This window comes from Bubalus kerabau, chromosome 6 (assembly GCF_029407905.1).
Source record: "Bubalus kerabau isolate K-KA32 ecotype Philippines breed swamp buffalo chromosome 6, PCC_UOA_SB_1v2, whole genome shotgun sequence".
Classification (NCBI taxonomy): Eukaryota; Metazoa; Chordata; class Mammalia; order Artiodactyla; family Bovidae; genus Bubalus; species Bubalus kerabau.
In genome coordinates, this window is record NC_073629.1 from 9,185,843 (window position 1) to 9,210,281 (window position 24,439).

Consider the following 24,439-nt stretch of genomic DNA (forward strand, 5'->3'; position numbering starts at 1 on the left):
CGAAGTTTCAGGAGAGACTGGAAGGATGATGACTTGACAGAGGTGTGTGAGGCCTGGGGCATCTGACTGAGGTGGGAGCAGGAAAGGCTGCAGGGGAGAACCGTGAGGCCCCGTCCATCCCCAGAGTCTGTTATGGAAGGGAGCCCTGTGTGAGTGTCACCTGTGTGCCCAAGAGTGCTGCCTCCTGCCCCTCCAGGCAGCCACACATTCCTTCTCATTGCCTGGGCCTGAGGCTCTGCTGCTGCTAAGTCGCTTCAGTCATGTCCGACTCTGTGCGACCCCAGAGATAAGGGCGCATCAGGCTCCCCCGTCCCTGGGGGGAGGTTCTCCAGGCAAGAACACTGGAGTGGGTTGCCATTTCCTTCTCCAAGTGAAGAGTGAAAGTGAAGTCGCTCAGTCATGTCCGACTCCTGGCGACCACATGGACTGCAGCCCACCAGGCTCCTCTGTCCATGGGTTTTCCAGGCAAGAGTACTGGAGTGGGGTGCCATTGCCTTCTCCAGGGCCTGAGGCTCAGGAAGCTTCAAAGAAAGAATGCTCGAGGGTGGGGCCTGCAGCCCAAAGTAAGGCTGGGATGGGCGGGGCCCATATGCTCAGCACTTTAAGTACCTCAGACCTCCCTGCAGAGGCAGGAGCTCTGAGACTCCTCCTAGTTGGTTGCTCTCAGCTCCTGTCATCTGTGAGGAAGGAAGCAGAGAGCTAGCTCCCTGTGCTGAGTCTGAGACAGGATCCCAGTGTGTGGGGAGCCACAATGCCAGCTCAGGTCTGGTCTTGGCCTTAAGGATGGGGAGTTTCAGAGAAAGGAGACTGTGGCCCCTTAAGGATTTGTAGGGTTGAATGGGGTGGTGTCTGTTCCAGGAGGTTCCAGAGTGCCCAGAATCCCATCACTTTCCCTTTGAGTTTTCCTTACTCAGAGAGTTCAAAGAGAAAGGATGGAAGGGAGAGAAAGGATGAACCAGCCAATGACTGTGTGCATCTCCTTTCCGCTTAGGGGACAGGAGTCAGGTTTTCCTTCCTGCTGTTCCTCGCTGTGGCCACCAGAGGGCGGAGTGCAGGTAAGTCACTCAGGAGCAGCAGTTTTATCAGCTCAGATGTGCAGTGGAGAGGAGAGAGTAGAACCAGGTTGGATGCTGAAGTCTTGGACTAGAGGGAGAGTCATGGAGATGCAGAGAAGCCACACTTTGCAGCCAAATTGAGCTGTGGCCAGAGTGTTGATTGCTGGTCTCTCTGGCTGTTTGGTCTGAAGCTAAGGCCTGTCCTGGGGCTCCATCTGTGCCTCTGTGTGGCTGAGGGGGCTCAGGGGAGCCATGGTGGTGAAGACTGGGCTTCCTTCTAGCAGCTCCTGCTCCTATGGCCTTGGCCTTGGGGTTCCCAGAGGGTGCTTGGTGGTCAGAGCTGTGTCCAGGGAGCATCCTTCCCTAGTCTTCATCCTCACAATTCCATTTACCACAGTAGGCATAATGAGAGTTTTTGTGTTTAATTGGTTGTGGAGAAGAATGCAAGTGTTGAGTATGTACTAGATTGTGGTCAGCTAGTCTTAGCAGAGAGAATCCTGACCTCTGGGGCCTCACAGCCTAGTGATGAGCCTGTGAAGTGGGAAGGGGCTAGGAGCCAATGGCCAGGAAGGCTGGTGTGAGCGGCATGAGACTGAGAATTAACCTCACATCCTCTAGCAGGGACGCTTGCTGTTGAGAAGTTTTGGGAGGAGGAAACCTGTGCTCCTTACCTGTCTTTCCTTCCAAGAAGCTGCAAGGAAATCAAAGAAAGTTGCCATAAAGCAGCTGGTGAGTAATAACCCAACTCAGCATCCTTTCCTTTTAACCACTTTTTAGCTAAACAGATCTTGGTCATGGAGATCAAGAGGGGGTGTGCCTACCGCTCCTGTCTGCTTTGACTCCAGCTTCCAGCCTAGGAGATTTCTATTGGGAATTTTGAGGCTTTTGGGTCCAGCCTAGTTGTCGGAGACATGATCTTCTGAACACAGGGAGAATGTGGTGTTTCTGGTGAGTCTTAGCATGATGGCTGTAGCTCCAGTGAGTGTAAGATTCTTCCCTGCTTGTAAGCTAAGAAGTTAGTTCTGCCCTAGTGTCATAGATTCTGGTAGAAAACATGAGCCTCCAGAGGCAGAGACATAGAGCTTTATTACTCACAATTACAGAAGTAGCCAGAGCATCAGCCTTTTCCTGTGCTGGTGTTCTGGGTCCCATCCCATCCTAGTGATGTGAAAAGGGCCAGGAGATATCTGCCCATGTAGTTTGTTTGCCAAGTGGCTCATAAATTGGGTTCGTCAAGCAAATGTAAGCCTTTTCGGATAAGACAGTTTATTTTCTCTGGGGCTGAGTACAAGGAAGAACTGTGCAGTTAGGGAATCTGAATCTCATATAATGGGCAGTGACCATGCCTGCCCTTACCTCTGAGTTGCAGAGGCCACATCCTGATGTAGACTTGAGATGTGGTCAGGTGTGATTTCTGGCCTCTTCTGGCCATAAGAAGGCTCTATCCCGAGGGAGATACCATCTCTGTCTCCTAGGATGTTCGCTCTACAAAGTCTTTGAAAAGGTAGCATGGAACAAAGGCAGTCAGTGTCCACAGAGAATTGTCCTCAACAAGCGGATATGTGTGGGAGCCTTCAGGATACATTTCTGACTTCCCAGAGTCTTTCTGGTTGTGAGTCTGAGATGGACCCTGTGCTCTCAGACAGGGGGTCTCTGGCTGGTTCCCTCTGCAGATGGCCTGTATCACCTCCGTACTGAATATGGTGTCGTCTACCAGACCTTCTGTGACATGACCTCTGGGGGTGGCGGCTGGACCCTGGTGGCCAGCGTCCATGAGAACAACATGCGTGGGAAATGCACGGTGGGCGATCGCTGGTCCAGTCAGCAGGGCAACAGGGCTGACTACCCAGAGGGTGACGGCAACTGGGCCAATTACAACACGTTTGGGTCTGCAGAGGCTGCCACCAGCGATGACTACAAGGTACTGAGCACCCAGGTGGGAAGGGTGGGAGTTGAGTGTGGCTGGAGCAGAGCATGTGGAAGGGAGGATGGGAGATGGGGATGTGGAGGTGGGGCTGGAGAAGATGAAAGACAGAAGTCCATGTCTTGAATGACAAATTCCTCTCACCAAGGTTGTTTGTGTGGTGGGGTCTCGTTGTCTGCTGGAGGGAGGTGGGGTTCTGTGCACTGCTGGGCACCTGTTCCCTGGAGACCTGAGCTCTCAGCTCCACTGTTGACTATGTCTATGGGTCTTTGGCTGGTGGCACCTCCTGGGCTGGTCAGGCTGAGTGTGCGTCCCTCTGCAGAACCCTGGTTACTACGACATCCAGGCCCAGGACCTGGGCATCTGGCACGTGCCCAACAAGTCCCCCCTGCAGCACTGGAGGAACAGCTCCCTGCTGAGATACCACACCAACACTGGCTTCTTCCAGAGACTGGGGCACAATCTGTTTGGACTCTACCAGGTACCTGGTGCTGCTGGCTGGGGGTGGGGGCACTACCTTCGGTGAGCAGAGAGTCAGGTGTTTGGGATGGGGAGTAAGTCTGCTCTGTCCATATCACTAAGGGCCTCTGCTTGGCTTTCTACTACCTCTGGGTCACTATGAACTAGTGTGCCGCCTCTTTCAGAGGAACTGCGAGCCAGGCAGGGGAAGAAGCCTAGGGGAGAGGATTGGGGGCAGGTAGAGAGTGAAAAGGATAGGGGTCTTGAGGCTGGTTAGGGTCCTAGCTATGGGTGGCAAGGGGGAAATACACCAGTATTATTCATACTGATTCCTGAATAATGCCACATGAGGGTATAAAGCCTTTACTGCCCAGAATGGCAGTATCTCTGTTGTCTTCCACAATCTATATTTTGGGTCCCTGCAGAAATACCCAGTGAAATACGGAGCAGGGAATTGCTGGACTGACAACGGCCCAGCCATTCCTGTCGACTATGACTTTGGTGATGCTGAGAAAACTGCATCTTATTACTCACCATATGGTCAGCGTGAGTATCTGCTTCCAAAGCCCAGTTGTCAACCCTTCTCTGCACTCTCCGGGAAAGTGTAAATAAGAAAAGTTAATGATCCTTCAGTTCAGTTCAGTTCAGTCACTCAGTCGTGTCCGACTCCTTGCGACCCCATGAATTGCAGCATGCCAGGCCTCCCTGTGTATCACCAACTCCCGGAGTTCACTCAAACTCACATCCATCGAGTCTGTGATGCCATCCAGCCATCTCATCCTCTGTTGTCCCCTTCTCCTCCTGCCCCCAATCCCTCCCAGCATCAGGGTCTTTTCCAATGAGTCAACTCTTCGCATGAGGTGGCCAAAGTACTGGAGTTTCAGCTTTAGCATCATTCCTTCCAAAGAACACCCAGAACTGATCTCCTGTAACCCTAATGATTCTTAGCATTTATTAAACATGTTCAACATGCCAAGCTGTTTTCTAGGAATGTGACATGGACTTTTGTTATGTAACCATCATGAAAAAACTATATGCTCAGGCTTCTTAACTAATAACCCTGTTGGATTCTTTTCCCCCCTTAGTTTATTTATTTCTTATTTCCCCTTAGTTTGTTTATTTATTTTAAACCAATACCATATTGTGTTGGTTTCTGCCATACATCAACATGAATCAACCATAGGTATACATATGTCCCCTCCCTCTTGAACCTCCCACCCCATTCTACCCCTCTAGGATGTCACAGAGCCCTGGTTTGAGTTTCCTGAGTCACTCCAAGAATCTAACAGTAGTTTAGAGCTAATTAATGTGCACAGGTGAGAAGAACTTGCAAAGTAATGAGAAATATTTGTTTTTGTTATGATGGATACCTATTATTGTAAGAAGACCTTTTAAGCAAGATAAAGCCACAGAACTTGTCTTTGGTGGGAAAATAAGAGTCATTTTACTTTAAAGTCATGGTAATTGGATGAGAAGTGTGCCAGCAGAGACCGATGGCTGCTTCTGATCATTGCTTATTCCTGCTGAACCTCTGGAGGTCCTCTTGCTGATCTGTCAGTGGATCTCATTTCTCTTATGAGCCTTAGACAGACAAGTGACTTTTGTGAGCCTGAGCCTTGGTCTTCTTGCCCCAGATGGAGGGAGGGTCTCTTTGCTTTTTCAAGGCCAGGATGCAGGAGCCATCGTCGAAAAGTGCTGGGCTCTTTGCCCACAGATTGGCTGTAAGCTGACCTGTTGATTTAGGGAATTCCTGGGCTGGTCAAAGGGAAGCTATTTCCAGTTTGTCCTTTGAATCCTTGGCCTTTTCTCTGCCTCTTCTTTTCCAGGAGAATTTGTTGCAGGATTTGTCCAGTTCAGGGTGTTTAACAATGAGAGGGCAGCCCATGCCCTGTGTGCTGGGATGAGAGTCACTGGCTGTAACACTGAGCACGTGAGTTTCGGGAAGATCACCCGCTTGTCCGGGCGACTGTATGTGTGTGTATGTTTGTGTGTGTGTGTGTGTACCTGTCTGGGGTGCTTGATGTGGCTTGCATTTTTACTCTTTTCTGGCATTTTGTAGACATAATTTTTAAATTGTCGCTATTATTTTTTAATTGAGATTCAATTGCTCTATAACATTATATTAGTTTCTGGTATACAGCATAGTGATTCTATATTTTTATATATTATGAAATGATCACTGTAACAAGTCTAGCGAACACCCAGCACTACTCACAGTTGCAAATTCTTTTTTCTTGTGACGAGAAGTTTGAACATCTACTTTCTGAGTAACTTTTCAATGTACAATAGTCTTATGACTAGTGCCACCATACCGTACCTTACACCCCAGGACTTATGTTATGCATGAAAGTCTGGAACATCACCGATGGTCCAGTGATTAGGACTCTGGAACTCCACTGCTGTTGTTGTTGCTCAGTGGCTATGTCATGTCCCTCTCTTTGTGACCCCATGAACTGCAGCATGCCAGGCTTCCCTGTCTTTCACTGTGTCTCAGAGTTTGCTCAAGTTCATGTCCATTGAGTCAGTGGTGCCATCCAACCATCTCATCCTCTGTTGACCCCTTCTCCTCTCGCCCTCAATCTTTACCAGCATCAGGGTCTTTCCCAATGAGTCAGATCTTTGCATTAGATGGCCAAAGTATTGGAGCTTCAGCTTCAGCACCAATCCTTTCAATGAAAATTCAGGGTTGATTGCCTTTAGGACTGAGTGCTTTGCTCTCCTTACTGTCCAGGGGACTTTCAACAGTCTTCTCCAGCATCACAGTTCAAAAGCATCAATTCTTTGCTTCTCAGCCTTCTTTATAGTACAACTCTCACATCCATAAATGACTACTGGGAAAAGCACAGCTTTGGCTACAGGGACCTTTGTCGGCAAAGTGAGCCTCTGCTTTGTAACACACTGTCTAGGTTTGTCATAGGTTTTCTTCCAAGGAGCAAGTGTCTTTTAATATTGTGGCTGCCGTCCCTGTTTGTAGTGATTATGGAGTCCAAGAAAATGAAATTCGATGCTGTTTCCACATTTTCCCCATCTATTTGCCATCAAGTGGTAGGATCAGATGCCATGGTCTTTGTTTTCTGAATGTTGAGTTTTAAGCCAGTTTTTTCACTCTCCTCTTTCCCCTTCATCAAGAGGCTCTTTAGTTCCTCTTCACTTTCTGCCATTAAAGTCGTATCATCTGTATATCTGAGGTTGTTGACATTTCTTCTGGCAATATTGATTTCAGCTTGTGCTTTATCTAGGCTTGCATTTTGCATGAGGTACTCTGTGTATAACTTAAATAAGCAGGGTGAAAACATACAGCCCTGATGTACCTCTTTCCCAATTTTGAACCAGTCCATTGTTCCATGTCCAGTTCTAACTGTGGCTTTTTGCCCTGCATACAGGTTTCTCAGGAGGCAGGTAAGGTCGTCTGGTATTCCCATTTCATTAAGAATATTTCACACTTTGTTGTGATCCACAGAGTCAAATGCTTTAGCATAGTCAATGAAGCAGCATAGATTTTTTTTTTTTTTTTAAATTGCCTTGCTTTGTATGATCCAGCGTATGTTGGCAATTTGATCTCTGGTTCTTCTGCCTTCTCTAAACCCAGCTTGTACATCTCTGGAAGTCCTCAGTTCTCATACTGCTGAAGCCTAACTTGAAGGATTTTGAGCATATCTTGCTGGCATGCGAAATGAATGTAATTGTATGGTAATTTGACATTCTCTGGCACTGCCTTTCTTTGGGATTCCAATGAAAACTCACCTTTTCAGTCCTGTGGCCACTGCTGAATTTTCCAAATTTGCTGGCGTAATGAGTGCAGCATTTTAACAGTATCATCTTTTAGGATATGAAATAGGTCAATAGGAATTCCATCACCTCCAACTTTGTCTGTAGTGATGCTTCCTAAGGCCCCTAAGGCTTTCTTATCTCTCCTTGCTATTCTTTGGAACTTTGCATTCAAATGGGTATATCCGTGGTCCACTGGAGAAGGGAATGGCAAACCACTTCAGTATTCTTGCCTTGAGAACCCCATGAACAGTATGAAAAGGCAAAATGATAGGATACTGAAAGAGAAACTCCCCAGGTCAGTAGGTGCCCAATATGCTACTGGAGATCAGTGGAGAAATAACTCCAGAAAGAATGAAGGGATGGAGCCAAAGCAAAAACAATACCCAGCTGTGGATGTGACTGCTGATAGAAGCAAGGTCCAATGCTGTAAAGAGCAATATTGCATAGGAATCTGGAATGTCAGGTCCATGAATCAAGGCAAATTGGAAGTGGTCAAACAAGAGATGGCAAGAGTGAATGTCAACATTCTAGGAATCAGCAAACTGAAATGGACTGGAATGGGTGAATTAAACTCAGATGACCATTATATCTACTACTGTGGGCAGGAATCCCTCAGAAGAAATGGAGTGGCCATCATGGTCAACAAAAGAGTCCTAAATGCAGTACTTGGATGCAATCTCAAAAACGACAGAGTGATTTCTGTTCGTTTCCAAGGCAAACCGTTCAATATCACAGTAATCCAAGTCTGTGCCCCAACCAGTAACACTGAAGAAGCTGAAGTTGAATGGTTCTATAAAGACCTACAAGACCTTTTAGAACTAACACCAGAAAAAGATATCCTTTTCATTATAGGGGACTGGAATGCAAAAGTAGGAAGTCAAGAAACACCTGGATTAACAGGCAAATTTGGCCTTGGAATAGAGAATGAAGCAGGGCAAAGACTGATAGAGTTTTGCCAAGAAAATGCACTGGTCATAACAAACACCCTCTTCCAACAACACAAGAGAAGACTCTACACATGGACATCACCAGATGGTCAACACCGAAATCAGATTGATTATATTCTTTGCATCTAAAGATGGAGAAGCTCTATACAGTCAGCAAAAACAAGACCAGGAGCTGACTGTGGCTCAGACCATGAACTCCTTATTGCCAAATTCAGACTTAAATTGAAGAAAAAAGTAGGGAAAACCACTAGACCATTCAGGTATGACCTAAATCAAATCCCTTATGATTATACAGTGGAAGTGAGAAATAGATTTAAGGGCCTAGATCTGATAGATAGAGTGCCTGATGAACTATGGGATGAGGTTCGTGACATTGTAGAGGAGACAGGGATCAAGACCATTCCCATAGAAAACAAATGCAAAAAAGCAAAATGGCTGTCTGGGGAGGCCTTACAAATAGCTGTGAAAACAAGAGAAGCGAAAAGCAAAGGAGAAAAGGAAAGATATAAACATCTGAATGCAGAGTTCCAAAGAATAGCAAGGAGAGATTAGAAAGCCTCCTTCAGAGATCAATGCAAAGAAATAGAGGAAAACAACAGAATGGGAAAAACTAGGGATCTCTTCAAGAAAATCAGAGATACCAAAGGAACATTTCATGCAAAGATGAGCTCGATAAAGGACAGAAATGGTATGGACCTAACAGAAGCAGAAGATATTAAGAAGAGATGGCAAGAATAAACAGAAGAACTGTACAAAAAAGATCTTCACAACCCAGATAATCACGATGGTGTGATCACTGACCTAGAGCCAGACATCCTGGAATGTGAAGTCAAGTGGGCCTTAGAAAGCATCACTACGAACAAAGCTAGTGGAGGTGATGGAGTTCCAGTGGAGCTATTCCAAATCCTGAAAGATGATGCTGTGAAAGTGCTGCACTCAATATGCCAGCAAATTTGGAAAACTCAGCAGTGGCCACAGGACTGGAAGAGGTCAGTTTTCATTCCAATCCCAAAGAAAGGCAATGCCAAAGAATGCTCAAACTACTGCACAATTGCACTCATCTCACATGCTAGTAAAGTAATGCTCAAAATTCTCCAAGCCAGGCTTCAGCAATATGTGAACTGTGAACTTCCTGATGTTCAAGCTGGTTTTAGAAAAGGCAGAGGAACCAGAGATCAAATTGCCAACATCCGCTGGATCATGGAAAAAGCAAGAGAGTTCCAGAAAAACATCTATTTCTGCTTTATTGACTATGCCAAAGCCTTTGACTGTGTGGATCACAATAAACTGTGGAAAATTCTGAAAGAGATGGGAATACCAGACCACCTGACCTGCCTCTTGAGAAATTTGTATGCAGGTCAGGAAGCAACAGTTAGAACTGGACATGGAACAACAGACTGGTTCCAAATAGGAAAAGGAGTTCGTCAAGGCTGTATATTGTCACCCTGCTTATTTAACTTCTATGCAGAGTACATCATGAGAAACGCTGGACTGGAAGAAACACAAACTGGAATCAAGATTGCCGGGAGAAATCTCAATAACCTCAGATATGCAGATGACACCACCCTTATGGCCGAAAGTGAAGAGGAACTAAAAAGCCTCTAGATGAAAGTGAAAGTGGAGAGTGAAAAAGTTGGCTTGAAGCTCAACATTCAGAAAACGAAGATCATGGCATCTGGTCCCCCCACTTCATGGGAAATAGATGGGGAAACAGTGGAAACAATGTCAGACTTTATTTTTCTGGGGTCCAAAATCACTGCAGATGGTGATTGCAGCCAGGAAATTAAAAGACTCTTACTCCTTGGAAGGAAAGTTATGAGCAACCTAGATAACATATTCAAAAGCAGAGACATTACTTTGCCAACAAAGGTTTGTCTAGTCAAGGGTATGGTTTTTCCTGTGGTCATGTATGGAAGTGAGAGTTGGACTGTGAAGAAGGCTGAGCACCGAAGAATTGATGCTTTTTAACTGTGGTGTTGGAGAAGACTCTAGAGAGTCCCTTGGACTGCAAAGAGATCCAACCAGTCCATTCTGAAGGAGATCAGCCCTGGGATTTCTTTGGAAGGAATGATGCTAAAGCTGAAACTCCAGTACTTTGGCCACCTCATGCGAAGAGTTGACTCATTGGAAAAGCCTCTGATGCTGGGAGGGATTGGGTGCAGGAAGAGAAGGGGACGACAGAGGATGAGATGGCTGGATGGCATCACTGACTGGATGGACGTGAGTCTGAGTGAACTCCGGGAGTTGGTGATGGACAGGGAGGCCTGGCCTGCTGCGATTCATGGGGTCGCAAAGAGTTGGACATGACGGAGCGACTGATCTGAACTCATCTTCCTTTTCTCCTTTGCCTTTTGCTTCTCTTCTTTTCTCAGCTATTTGGAAGGTCTCCTCAGTCAACCATTTTGCCTTTGCATTTCTTTTTCTTTGGGATGGTTTTGGTCACCACTTCTGGTAGAGGTTAAGAACCTCCATCCATAGTTCTTCAGGTACTCTATGAGATCTAATTCCTTGAATTTGTTTGTCACTTCTGCTGTATAATCATAAAGGATTTGATTTAGGTCATACCTGAATGGCCTAGTGGTTTTCCCTCCTTCTTCAATTTGAGCCTGAATTTTGCAATAAGGAGCTCATGATCTGATCATGATCAACTCCAGGTCCTGTTTTTGCTGAGTGTATAGAGCTTCTCCACCTTTGGCTGCAAAGAATATAATCAATCTTATTTTGGTACTGACCATTGGGTGATGTCCACGTGCAGAGTTGTCTCTTGTGTTGTTGGAAGAGAGTGTTTGCTATGATGAGTGCACTCCCTTGGGAAAACTCTGTTAGTCTTTGCCTGCTTCATTTTGTACTCCAAAGCCAAACTTGCCTATTATTGCAGGTATCTCTTGACTTCCTACATTTGCATTCTAGTCCCCATGATGAAAAAGACATCTTTTTTTGGTTTTAGTTTTAGGAAGTCTTGTAGGTCTTCATAGACTCATTCAACTTCAGCTTCTTCTTAGTGGGTGGGAGATAGACTTGGATTGCCATATGCTGAATGATTTGCCTTGGAAATGAAATGAGATCATTCTGTCATTTTTGAGACTGCACCTAAGTACTGCATTTCAGACTCTTCTGTTTACTCTGAGGTCTACTCCATTTCTTCTAAGGGATTCTTACCCACAGTAGTAGATAAAATGGAATGGTCATCTAAATTAAATTCTCCTATTCCCATCCATTTTAGTTCACTGATTCCTAAAATGTCCATGTTCACTCTTGTCATCTCCTGTTTGACCACATGGACCTAACATTTCAGCTTCCTATGCAATATTGTTCTTTACAGCATTGAGCTTTGCCTTCACCACCAGGTACAACCACAACTGGGCATCATTTCTGCTTTGGCAGCCTCTTCATTCTTTCTGGAGCTATTTCTCCATCTTCTCAATAGTATATTGGCCAGCTACTGACCTGGGGCGGGGGGAGGGAGGGTTCATCTTTCAGTGTTATGTCTTTTTGCCTTTTCATACTGCTCATGGTGTTCTCAAGGCAAGAATACTGAAGTGGTTTGCCACTCCCTTCTCCAGTGGACCACGTTTTTCAGGCCCTAATTAGCAGGGACGTGTGTTTTAGCCGCTCAGTGTTTCTGGATGACATGCTTAGTGCCCTGGCCATCCTACTGCTAGTCCACATTGAACGTTTCAACCTTCACGGGCCATCAGACGTCGGTCAGTACGTGGCTGGGGGTTGAGGCAAAGGCTCTGCTGAAGTGGTTGGGAAGTGGGTCCGGACAAGGCTGGAGCTGATGCTGGAGGACTCCTAGAAGCAGAGGGCACTTTCCTTCACCTCTGCCGCTGGCCACCCTGGAGCCGATCCGCCACCCTGGAGCCAAGAGTCCATCGTGGAGCTGATCCGCTGCCTGCATCTTCATATTTATATTCCTGATGCTTTGAAGATCAATTTCCCACTGTAGGGGGCCCAGCTGGATCTCTAGTTGGGGAACTGAGATCTGTAATATGCTTGGCATGAACAAAAAAAAAAGAACTGAAAGTTTATTTCTTTTGGCCACTGGACATAATTTACTGTATTGAAGTTCAATTTATGTATATTCTCATATATGATTAGCATTTTTATGTTGTGTTTAAGAAATATTTCTGTTTGTTGAGGTCACAAAGACATTCTCAAATAGTCTTAGTAAATTCTAGAAGCTTTAGGTTTTTGTTGTTTTTCCAGTCTTGTAGGGGAGAACACCATAGGCGCATTGGCTGGAGACTGTCTTTAATGGGTATTTTGTGACTGGAAGGGCAAGAAGAAGAGGGTGTCAGAAATATAGTGGGGAGAACATTCACTTAGGCCCTTTTCATTTCACGCCTGTCAGTCTAAGAAATGTGACCCTGAAGGACGTCTTCATTTCCCCCCTCAAATATGTTTGCCCATTTGTCAGTCAAAGTGAGACAACTGTGTCCTCATGAAAGAGCCCTTAGGTTACGATTCTGAGGATAAAGCAGGTGTGGGCCCTGGGAGTGGGGTGGGACGTGTCGCCCCCTACGTTGGCTTCCATGGAGCCTTATTGTGTTCATTAGTGCTCATTTGCATGTACCCTTGCAAGCACTTATTCCATAAAAATACACGATAGAGCACCCACAAAGTGCTCGATATTAGACATGCACAGCGGACAGTCATTTTAAGGAAATCAGACTGAATGGGATGGAGACATAAGTGCACGGTTGCAATGTGGTGTCACCTGTGATAGCAACATAAACGAGGGGCCTGGGGAACAAAATGTAGGAGCTTCTACCTCTAATGATGGCACGTAGCTGATTCTCCGAGTTGGGGACATTTTTGTTGAATCTCAAAAGCTGTGTGTAGAGTTCAGCAGGTAACAAGGGCAGAAAGATGCCTGTCTAGCATGAGTGACTAACATTTTCAGAATCACTGGTGTTTGAGAGACCATGGAGGTGTTGAAGGGCCCTTGAGCTGTTGTTTGCTTTTGGAGCATCTCGTGCATTTAGGTAGAAGCAGGAGCAGAAGCTGGAAATACCTACCGGAAGCAGGGTAAGCAGGGACTTTTCCATTCTGTCCAGGATGTAGATTTCATGTTGTAGCAGATGTGACTCTTCAGAGGATTTTGAACAGAGGAGTGACCTGATCAGCTCTGATGTTTCTATAATGATGTTTAGCCAGGTGGAGGCCATGGATCCAAGAGCAGGGAAATTAGGGGCAGGGAGGTAATGAGGCAGTTGTAAAGATGCAGATGTGAAATGCTGAGGACCCGAGCCAGGGTGTTGAAGGCCAATAAGAGAGAGAATTAGTTTTATTTTGCTCAACTGGAGTGTTAGATCTAGAGATATGTAGATGGAGACATGCGGCTGCAGTTGCCTATGGGGTTTCAAGCTCAGAAAATATGGACCTGACTTCCGAGATTTAGGAGTTTCTTGACAATGTATGATTATGCTGATACTAGCAAAAGTCATGGGAGAAGATGAGCATCATCAGGAGACTGTGCTGTGGCCAGAACCGTGGGGAATAGCATTTGTGGGAATCAGTTGGATATAGCATTTGTGGGAATCAGTTGAGGGAAAAGGGTGCGGTAAAAGGCCTGAGAATAAAGATGAAGGAAGGTAGAAAGGAATTCAGGAAAGAACATGATTTCAGAGTCCACTAGAGGGAGGATTTCTGGCAGCGGAGTGGTCAAGGTCAAGGAGGAGGAGGACCAAAGATTCCAGGGGATTTAAAGATTAAGATCTCCGTGGTATCCACAGCCAACCCCTCACTGTGTCTTCTCCCTGCCCCCCAGCACTGCATCGGTGGAGGAGGATTCTTCCCAGAGGGCAATCCCGTGCAGTGTGGGGATTTCTCTTCCTTTGACTGGGATGGATACGGAACTCACCGGGGTTACAGCTCCAGCCGGGAGATCACTGAGGCAGCTGTGCTCCTGTTCTACCGCTGAGACCTGAGTGTATGAGACGTGGCACCCAGCTCCTAAGCCCAGAAACTCAGAGATGGAAAAATGTTTCCATTTTCTCCAACAAGGCAAGGAGAATAAATTACATCATTTGTGACTCTTCAGTTTTTTTGAATTCTTTTTACAAATTGACTGACACCTGGAAGATGTATTAAAATAATGCCTCTTATTCTGGTAACTTTTGATTTACTTTCTGAGTTGGGAACTTCTAGTCTCAGGTCCCAGAACACAAGTTTGCCCCTCTTTCTAGGCAAATCCTGAGTAAGACTGAGCAGCAAGGGAAAGTTTTTCTCATTAATTTTTCCTACCATATTGTTATTGGCTAGTCAAATCAAGCTCTCAAAGGAAACATAATGAAGAGAAGATGACTATTTAGATTCTGTAGGAAAAAGTTGGGTAGTTGAGACTACCCATTTCCTTTATTTCTGTAGCGTTGACAGTTAAGACATTGTCCCTAAAAGGATTCTAGTATGCATTGCAATGTGTGTGTGTTGGGGAGGGTTGTCTCAGCTCCAAGAAATGCACCAATAACTAGGTGGAGGTCCTACAATTCAACTCAATGTTGACCCAATCTACTATGAGAAATCCTCCATCCCACATGTGAATGGCTCAGTCCTATACATCTGCCCCTTGAATCCCCCACTTCAACACCAGTTGGAAGTCTGGAAGGACCAGCTATATATTTGAGGGTCCAGTGAATCCCTTCTTTGGTTCAACTAATTTGTTAGAGTGGCTCACAGAACTCAGAAACTACTGGTGATTGATTTATTATAAAAAGATAAAAATTGGGAACTGCCCTATGTAAGAGATGCTTAGTGCACAGTATGGGGACAGTGTAAGGAGATTCCATGCCCTCTCAGCCTATCACCAACCCCGATTGTCCCATCTGTTCTCCAATCCAGAAACCCTCTGAACCCACTTCTTTGGGTTTCTTTTCTTTTTTAACAAAGGCTTCATTACATAGGCATGATTGATTTAATCATTTACCAGGGCAATTGTTTCCATCTCCAGCCCTTCTTCCCTCCAGGAGGGTCAGGGTTTGTAGTACTGATAGTTCTAACCCTTAAATCGTGTGGTTAGTCACCTGGCAACCAGCCTACCTCCTTAGGTGTGATCCAAAATTTACTGCATTCACATAACACAAGAAACCTTTTTTTTTCTGTTTTTTGCTTTTTTGCTCTGATCACTTAAGACATCCAAGAGTTTTAGGAACTCAGTGCCAGAAAGAGGATGAAAACAAAATTGATACTTAGTGTAAAGCAGTATCACACTCCCTAGGATGTGAATGGCAGGATCTGGGCTCCCGTCTTCAGTTGCTTACTCAAAAACCGAGCCACGCATTGAATTAGGTCTCAGTGCATCATCTGTACAATGCGAATTCGATGACAACAGTTCTGGCTATGAGCAGAGTGCAAACATTTTATTCTATTTTGTTCAAAAGGCAAATCTGATCATAACTTTCCTCACCTCCCATCTCTGTACTCTTTCTCCATTGCTCCTTGTGGATTAGAGCAGTGATTGTCAAATAGGGTGGGAGATGGAGGAGAAGCAGGTGCTGTTGTCTCTCAGGAGGACTGCCAGATTTGGCAAATAAAAACATAGGAGACTCACCTACACTTTATTTCAGATAAAGAATGAAGAATGTTTTTAGTATAAATGTGTCTCTCACAATATTTACCTGGAGACCCTACCCCCAGCGAACACCTGGGAACATTTGGAGACATTTTCATGCCTGGGAGGTGATGTTGTGGGGCTGGAGTGCCACTGGATAGAGGCCATGGCTTCTGGGAAACACCATCCATTGCACAGGACCCCTCCCTCAAATGGAGAGTGATGTGATCTGAAATGTCAGTAGTGTGTTTGAGAAACCCTGGACACAGGACTTGCTTTATTTGTAGAGTATTGACATTCTGAGTTTCTGAACATTTGTAGCTGAGGGCAAAAAGAAAGATTTAAGAAAATGTGTTTAATTTAAACATTTCACAAAAATCTATTTCATTATTGGGCCCAAGTATTTAATAATTTTATGCATTCAAGTTGATGAAATGGAAATTCATATTCTAAGAGAAGTCAAGAATTTTTAAGCTTAAAAATTTCTTCACCCCTTGGCCTCCTTGGTCTCCTCTACTGTGCCTTGTGTATCTGCCTTATGCATCCACCAAGCCTCTGTATTGGCAGAAATACTTGCTCAGTCATCAAGAGCACCATTCTCCTAGCACCAAGGCAACTCCTTAATAGGCAACATTGCTTCTTGAACTCATAAGAGGTCACCATGGCCCATCATTTTGTACTTAGAGATCAGGATTTTGCAAACTCTCTAATCGTTTAATGTACAGCCATCTATCTCATAAACCTAGATAGGACTTCCCTGGTGGGCCAGTGGTAAAGAACCTGCCTGCCAGTGCAGAGGACATGGGTTTGATCCCTGCGCCAGGAAGATTTCACTTGCTGTGGGGCAATTAAGCCGCGTGCCATGACTACTGAGCCCAAGCTCTGGAGCCTGGGAGCTGTACCTTCTGAGCCCGAGTGCCACCACTACTGAAGCCTGCATCTCCAGAGCCGAGGCTGCCCAACCCGAGCGGCCACCACAGTGAGAAGCCTGCGCACCACCACCAGAGAGCAGCCCCCACTCGCTGTGGCTGGAGAAGGCCTGCGAGCAGCAGCCAGGGCGCAGCACAGCCAGAACACGTAATAAATGAAAAGAGAAAACCTACATAACTAGGTGTGGGCCTCTAACTGGTAGAACAGTCCTTGGAGCTTTTTGAGAGGCTGTTCCTGGGTTACCATCCTCAGTTTAATTTGAATAAAACTCCATTTCTTTCATAGATCATCATATTAATTTCTTCATTGACTGAATAATACATAGGTGACTGGAACACTGCAGCCTTGGCAACTAGATAGATAATTTCTATTTAGCTAGATAGCCAGTTTACTTAAAATTGTCCACACTTCTAAAATACAGTTCTTTTGTAGATTATCCTTTGTTTTGGTGACTGGGGATCAGGAGAGGGAGAACGAAGCCTACTGGTCACAGGGGAATTGTATCAAGACCCATCTTCTGATAGCTCGTCCTAGAGGTTTCTACATTTAGATAAACCTCCCACCCCAGAGAAACTCCAAGTTTATGGCCTCCAACAGTAACACTCTTCCTGTTTACCAGAAGACACGTCAGCTTCACACCAGACACACTGTCTAAATGAAGCTCATTCCATTTGAACCAGAATTGTTGACTTTTGCAAAAACAGAAGTAATGGGATCCAACTGACATTTAGCTGGAATACCCAAATGAGTGCAGCTGATGCCTAATATCCAAGCAACATTCACTTGACTATCAAGATCTTCGTATTCTTTTTGTTAAACTGATCCTCCAAATTCTGTCCCCTGAATCACTCCCTAGCATGCAGCTGGAAGTTCCCAGTCCTGTAATGCACTGCCAAGTTATTCCTTGTCAGGTTGGATTTGGCACTGTACCAGGTCATGGGCTGGAACCCAGCAAGCCAGCCCTCACAGTCAAAACAGCCCTCACCGTCAAAGAGAGCTGAACCATAGATTGCAGGTTGGATTGTCCATTACCAACTCCCGGAGTTCACTCAGACTCATGTCCATTGAGTCAGTGATGGCATCCAGCCATCTTATCCTCTGTCGTCCCCTTCTCCTCCTGCCCCCAATCCCTCCCAGCATCAGGGTCTTTTCCAATGAGTCAACTCTTCGCATGAGGTGGCCAAAGTACTGGAGTTTCAGCTTTAGCATCAGTCCTTCCAAAGAACACCCAGGACTGATCTCCTTTAGAATGGACTGGTTGGATCTCCTTGCAGTCCAAGGGACTATAAAGAGTCTTCTCCAACGCCACAGTTCAAAACCTTCAATTCTTAGATATGATGGTCATCTGAGTTAAATGCACCCATTCCAGTCCATTTTAGTTCACTGATTCCTAGAATGTCAACATTCACTCTTGCCATCTCCTGTTTGACCACTTCCAATTTACCTTGATTCATGGACCTAACATTCCAGGAGTTGGTGATGGACAGGGAAGCCTGGCGTGCTGCGATTCATGGGGTTGCAAAGAGTCGGACATGACTGAGCAACTGAACTGAACTGAACTGAACTGATAGGTGCATGAGCTTATTTCTGGGTTTTCTATCCTGTTCCATTGACCTATATTTCTATTTTTGTGCCAGTACCATCCTGTTTTGATGACTGTAGCTTTGTAGTGTAGTCTGAAATCAGGGAGCTTGATTCCTACAGTTCCATTTTTCTTTTTTCAAGATTTCTTTGGCTATTTGGGGTCTCATGTGTTTCCATATAACTTTTGAGACTTTTTTTGGTTCTAGTTCTGTGAAGACTGCCATTGGTAATTTGATAGGGGTTGCTTTGAATCTGTAGATTTCCTTGAGTAGCATAGTCATTTTGTGAATATTGATTCTTCCAATCCATGATCATACTGTATCTTTCCATCTGTTTATGTCTTTTTTGACCTTTTTCATCAGCATCTTATAGTTTTCGAAACACAGGTTTTTGTCTCCTTAGGTAGGTTTATTCCTAGGTATTTTATTCTTTTTGATGCAATGATAAATGAAGTTGCTTCTTGAATTTCTCTTTTTGATCTTTTGCTGTTAGTGTATAAAAATACAATAGATTTCTGTGTGTTATTTTGTAGCCTGCAACTTTACCAAATTCACTGATGAGCTCTAGTAGTTTTCTGATAGCATCTTTTGGATCTTCTATGTAGAGTATCATGTCCTCTGCAAAAATTGACAGTTCGACTTCTTCTTTTCCATTTTGGATTCCCTTTACTTCTTTTTCTTCTCTGATCGCTATAGCTAGACATCGAAAACTGTGCTGAATAAAAATGGTGAGAAGGGACATCCTTGTCCTGTCTTGTCTTGTTCCTGGTCTCAGAGGGAATGCTTTCAGCTTTTCCCCACTGAGTATAATGCTAGCTCTAATTCAAGAAAATTAGAGATAGCAAGGGAACATTTCATGCAAAGTTGGGCAGAAGAACAGAAATGCGAAGGACAGAAATTGTATGGACCTAACAGAAGCAGAAGATATTAAGAAGCGGAGGCAAGAATACACAGAAGAAGTATACAGAAAAGATCTTCACGACCCAGATAACCACGATGGTGTGATCGCTCACTTACACCTGACATCCTGGAATGTGAAATCAAGTGGGCCTTAGGAAGCATCACTATGAACAAAGCTAGTGGAGGTGACGGAATTCCAGCTGAGCTATTTCAAATCCTAAAAGACGATGCTGTGGAACTGCTGACTTAATATGCCAGCAAATTTGGAAAACTCAGCAGTGGCCACAGGACTAGAAAAGGGCAGTTTTCATTCCAATCCTAAAGAAAGGCAATGCCAAAGAATGCTCAAACTACCGCCCAATTGCCCCCATCTCACATGCTAGTAAAGTAATGCTTAAAATTCTCCAAGCCAGGCTTCAACAATACGTGAACCATGAACTTCCAGATGTTCAAGATGGATTTAGAAAAGGCAGAGGAACCAGAGATCAAATTGCCAGTATCTGTTGGATCATTGATAAAGCAAGAGAATTCCAGAGAAATATCTATTTCTGCTTTATTGACTATGCCAAAGCCTTTGACTGGTTGTTGTTGAATCACGCAAAGACGCCAGGATTCTTGGCCCCCAGAGGAGAAGAATTCAATCCGGGGCCAGAGACGAGGCTTGATTGCTCAGAGCTTTTGTGGAATAAAGTTTTATTAAAGTATAAAGGAGATAGAGAAAGCTTCTGACATAGTCATCAGAAGGGGGCAGAAAGAGTACCCCCCTGCTAGTCTTCAGCTGGATGTTATATAGTCATTAGCAGTCTGTTAATGAAAGAAAGGAATGTCTTAAATTTCAGAATGGCACCAGGCCCCTCACCCATAAGACGCATTTTGGGATAATCTTAGCACCCAATGGTTCATCCTGGGCCATAAAATGATTAACTTGAATCTTGAAGAAGGCCAGATCACCATACAAATAGTTTCATTTACATAGATTAGGGGAACAATATCTGAATATAACATACTGGTTTGTCAAGTAGGTTCTGAGCCAAGAGGCAAAACCGACTTGAAGACAGAATTTGGGGTAAATGCGTAGTACATTAGCATAGCTTAAGACAAACATTTCCATAAGAAAAAGGCATTGGTTAACTCAAGGTTTGAGAATAGTTAACTTCAGGTGAAACCAGGTGTCATTATGGCAACACAGTATTTTAAGAGAAACCTCCTTTTAAATTTGTATAGAGAAGGAAAAAGTATCGCTAGTTTGTTTCCTCCTGCCTCTTAAGAGAGATAAAAATGTCTGACACTTGCAGGCTATTTCCTCTGTTTGGAGACCCCTGGCCTTCCTGCCTGTTACCCTCTCATGTGGATCATAATAAACTGTGGAAAATTTTGAAAGAGATGGGAATACCAGGCCACCTGACCTGCCTCTTGAGAAATCTGTATGCAGGCCAGGATTCAACAGTTAGAACTGGACATGGAACAACAGACTGGTTCCAAATAGGGAAAGGAGTACATCAAGGCTGCATATTGGCACCCTGCTTATTTAACTTATATGCAGAATACATCATGAGAAATGCTGAGCTGGATGAAGCACAAGCTAGAATCAAGATTGCTGGGAGAAATATCAATAACCCTAGACATGGCAGATGACATCACTCATGGTAGAAAGTGAAGAAGAACCAAAGAGCCTCTTGATGAAAGTGAAAGAGGAGAGTGAAAAAGTTGGCTTAAAGCTCAACATTCAGAAAACGAAGATCATGGCATCCGGTCCCATTGCTTCATGGTAAATAGATGCAGAAACAGTGGAAACAGTGTCAGACTTTATTTTTTGGGCTCCAAAGTCACTGCAGATGGTGACTGCAGCCATGAAGTTAAAAGACGCTTACTCCTTGTAAGAAAAGTTATTGTTGTAACCACATGTTCTGGGAAAAAAACTCACTCAGAACGACAATGCAGATAGTGGAGTGCAGTTTATTACACCGGCGGGCCGATGGCAGTCTCCTCTTAGCCAAGGACCCCGACCAACATTTGTGAAAATCTTTTATACCCGATGTGTTCGTGTCTGAACCCACCACTCCAAATTCCTTGAGACTTACATAAACCAAGGAAAATACAATCCCAATAACCCCATCATTCACGTGCTATGTGTTCATGTGCTCAAACAGTCAAACAATTAGCCAATAATCGATAAACCCGAGGTTACACTCTGATAGGTACAGAAAAATTTATGGCCTATTTGGAGGAAGGGATGATTCGTGTATGTTTTCTCTTAGGCGATGAGTAACCTAGATATGATCTTCATGGTTCCCCTGTCTGGAGGGGTATCTTATCCTTCTGTGGTTGTTTTCATAGGCACTAAACACAGAGTTCAGAGTCCATTGGAAAGGTGGCCGAGCATGATCAGCATGAAGAGGCCTAAGATGGAGTACAGGCCCTGTGAATTCCTTCTTCATTATGACCAACCTAGATAGCATATTCGGAGAAGGCGATGGCACCCCACTCCAGTACTCTTGCCTGGAAAATCCTATGGACGGAGGAGCCTGGTGGGCTGCAGTCCATGGGGTTTCGAAGAGTTGGACGCGACTGAGTGACTTCCCTTTCACCTTTCACTTTCATGCATTGGAGAAGGAAATGGCAACCCACTCCAGTGTTCTTGCCTGGAGAATCCCAGGGACTGGGGAGCCTGGTCGGCTGCCGTCTATGGGGTCACACAGAGTCGGACACAACTGAAGTGACTTAGCAGCAGCAGCAGCAGATAGCATATTAAAAAGCAGAGATGTTACTTTGCCAGCAAAGGTCCATCTAGTCACGGCTATGGTTTTTCCCGTAGTCATATATGGATGTGAGATTTGGACTATAAAGAAAGCTGAGCACTGAAGAATTAATGCTTTTGAACTGTGGTGTTGGAGAAGACTCTTGAGAGTCCCTTGGACTGCAAGGAGATCCAACCAGTCCATTCTAAAGGAGATCAGTCCTGAATATTCATTGGAAGGACTGATGCTGAAGCTGAAGCTCCAATACTTTGGCCACCTGATGCGAACTGACTCCTTGGAAAAGACCCTGATGCTGGGAAAGATTGAAGATTGGAGGAGAAGGGGATGACAGAGGATGAGATGGCTGGATGGCATCAGTGACTCAATGGACATGAGTTTGAGTAAACTCTGGGAGTTGGTGATGGACAGGGAGGCTTGGCGTGCTGCAGTCCATGGGGTTGCAAAGAGTTGGGCACGACTGAGGAACTGAACTGAATTGATGATGCTAGCTGTAGGTTTGTCATATACGACCTTTATTATGTTGAGCTGTGTACCCCCTAGGCCCACTTTCTGGAGAGTTTTTTTTAATCATAAATGGGTGCTGAGTTTTGTCGACAGCCTTTTCTGCATCTATTGAGATGATCATGTGGTATTTTTCAAATTGTTGATATGGTGTATCACATTGACTGATTTGTGGTTGTTGAAATTTTCTTGCATCCCTGGGATGAATCCCACTTGATCATGGTGTATGATCTTTTTAATGTATTGTTGGCTATACATTATTATTGCTATAAAATACTAGCAATAATAGATTGCTAGTATTTTCTTGAGGATTTTTACTTCTATCTTCATCAGTGATATTAGCCTGTAAGTTTCTTTTTTTTGTGGTATCTTTGTCTGGTTTTGGTATCATGGTGATGGTGGCCTCATGAAATAAATTGGGACATTTTCCTTTCTCTGCAACTTTTTGGAACAGTTTCAGAGGGATAAAGGTTTGATAACTCTTCCCTAAATGTTTGATAAAATTCACCCATAAAGCCATCAGGTCCTAGACTTTTGTTTTTTGGGAAGTTTTCAACCACGGTTTCAATTTCAGTGCTTGGTCTGTTCATATATTTTCTATTTCTTACTGGTTCAGTCTTGGGAGACTGTACCCTTCTAAGAACTTGTCCATTTCTACAGGTTGTCCATTTTATTGCCATATAGTTGTTCACAGTAGTCTCTTATTCTTGGTATTTCTATGAAGTCAGTTGTAACTTAACCATTTTCATTTCTAATTTTACTGATCTGAGTCCTCTCCCTTTTTTTCTTGATGAGTCTGGCTAAGGGTTTATCAGTCTTGTTTATCTTTTCAGAGAACCAGCTTTTAGTTTCGTTGATCTTTGCAATTGTTTTCTTTGTCTCTATTTCATTTATTTCTATTCCGATATTTACGATTTCCTTCCTTCTACTAATTTTAGGTTTTGTTTGTTCTTCTTTCTCTAGTTGTTTTAGGTGTGAGGATAAGTTGTTTATTTCAAATGTTTCTTGAGGTAAGATTGTATTGCTATAAACTTCTTTCTTCAAGCTGCTTTTGCTGCATCCTGTAAGTTTTGGGCCATTTAGCTTTTGTTTTAATTTGTCTCTAGGCATTTTTTTATTCCTTCAGTGATCCAGTGGTTGTTTAGTAGCATGCCGTTTAGCCACCACAAGTTTGTATTTCTCAGGGTTTTTTCTTGTGGTTTATTTCTAATCTCATAGTGCTATCATCAGAAAAGATGCTTGAGACGATTTTGATTCTTTTAAATTTACCAAGGCTCACCTTGTGGCTCTATAAATATCAATTACGTTCAACTTAGGAACCAGAGATTAAATAGCTAACATCCGTTGGATCATAGAAAAAGCAAGAGAATTACAGAAAACATGTACTTCTGCTTTGTTGACTATGCTAAAGCCTTTGCTGTGTGGATGAAACAAACTGTGGAAAATTCTTAAAGAGATGGGAATACCAGACCACCTTACCTGCCTCTTGAGAAATCTGTTTGCAGGTTAAGATGCAACTGTTAGAACTGGACATGGAAAAATGGGCTTGTTCAAAATTGGGAAAGGTGTGCATCACGGCTGTATATTGTTATCCTGCTTATTTTACTTATATGCAGAGTACATCATGCAAAATGCTGGGCTGGATAAAGTGCAAGCTGGTATCAAGACTGCTGGAAGAAATATCAATAACCTCAGATATACAGATGACATCACTCTTATGGCAGAAAGCAAAGAGAAACTAAAGAGCTTCTGGATGAAAGTAAAAGAGGAGAGTGAAAAAGCTGGCTTTAAACTCAACATACTAAAAACAAAGATCATGGCATCCATTCCATCACTTCTTGGCAAATAGATGGGGAAACAAAAGAAACCATGACAGACTTTATTTTCTTGGGCTCCAAAATCATTACAGATGGTGGCTGAAGCCATGAAATTAAAAGATGCTTGCACCTTAGAAAAAAAGCTATAGTTTACCTAGACAGCATATTAAAAAGCAGAGACATTACTTTTCAGATGAAGGTCCATCTAATCAAGGCTATGGTTTTTCCAGTAGTCATGTAT

The 24,439-nt window shown here is 44.1% G+C and overlaps 1 protein-coding gene across 2 annotated transcripts; it reads left to right on the plus strand.

Annotated features, from left to right (window-relative positions):
• Positions 1–627: 627 nt before the first annotated feature.
• Positions 628–14,198, plus strand: LOC129655925 (intelectin-2). 2 transcript variants are annotated; one of them, XM_055586714.1, is made up of 8 exons: positions 628–763; positions 992–1,055; positions 1,674–1,784; positions 2,729–2,976; positions 3,302–3,460; positions 3,864–3,984; positions 5,265–5,368; positions 13,930–14,198. In XM_055586714.1, exons 1-8 carry the CDS (start codon positions 752–754, stop codon positions 14,080–14,082), a joined length of 972 nt encoding a protein of 323 aa, XP_055442689.1. In that variant the 5' UTR covers positions 628–751; the 3' UTR covers positions 14,083–14,198. The 2 variants fall into 2 exon arrangements, with proteins under 2 accessions (XP_055442689.1, XP_055442690.1); XM_055586715.1 differs by having other exon boundaries at positions 1,677–1,784.
• The last annotated feature ends 10,241 nt before the right edge of the window (positions 14,199–24,439 follow it).

Excerpts from the sequence above, each read along its gene's own strand:
- LOC129655925 (XM_055586714.1), top strand. Across the intron at positions 1,785-2,728 it reads AAGTTGCCATAAAGCAGCTG|ATGGCCTGTATCACCTCCGT; the intron begins GTGAGTAATAAC and ends TTCCCTCTGCAG. Across the intron at positions 3,461-3,863 it reads ATCTGTTTGGACTCTACCAG|AAATACCCAGTGAAATACGG; the intron begins GTACCTGGTGCT and ends GGGTCCCTGCAG.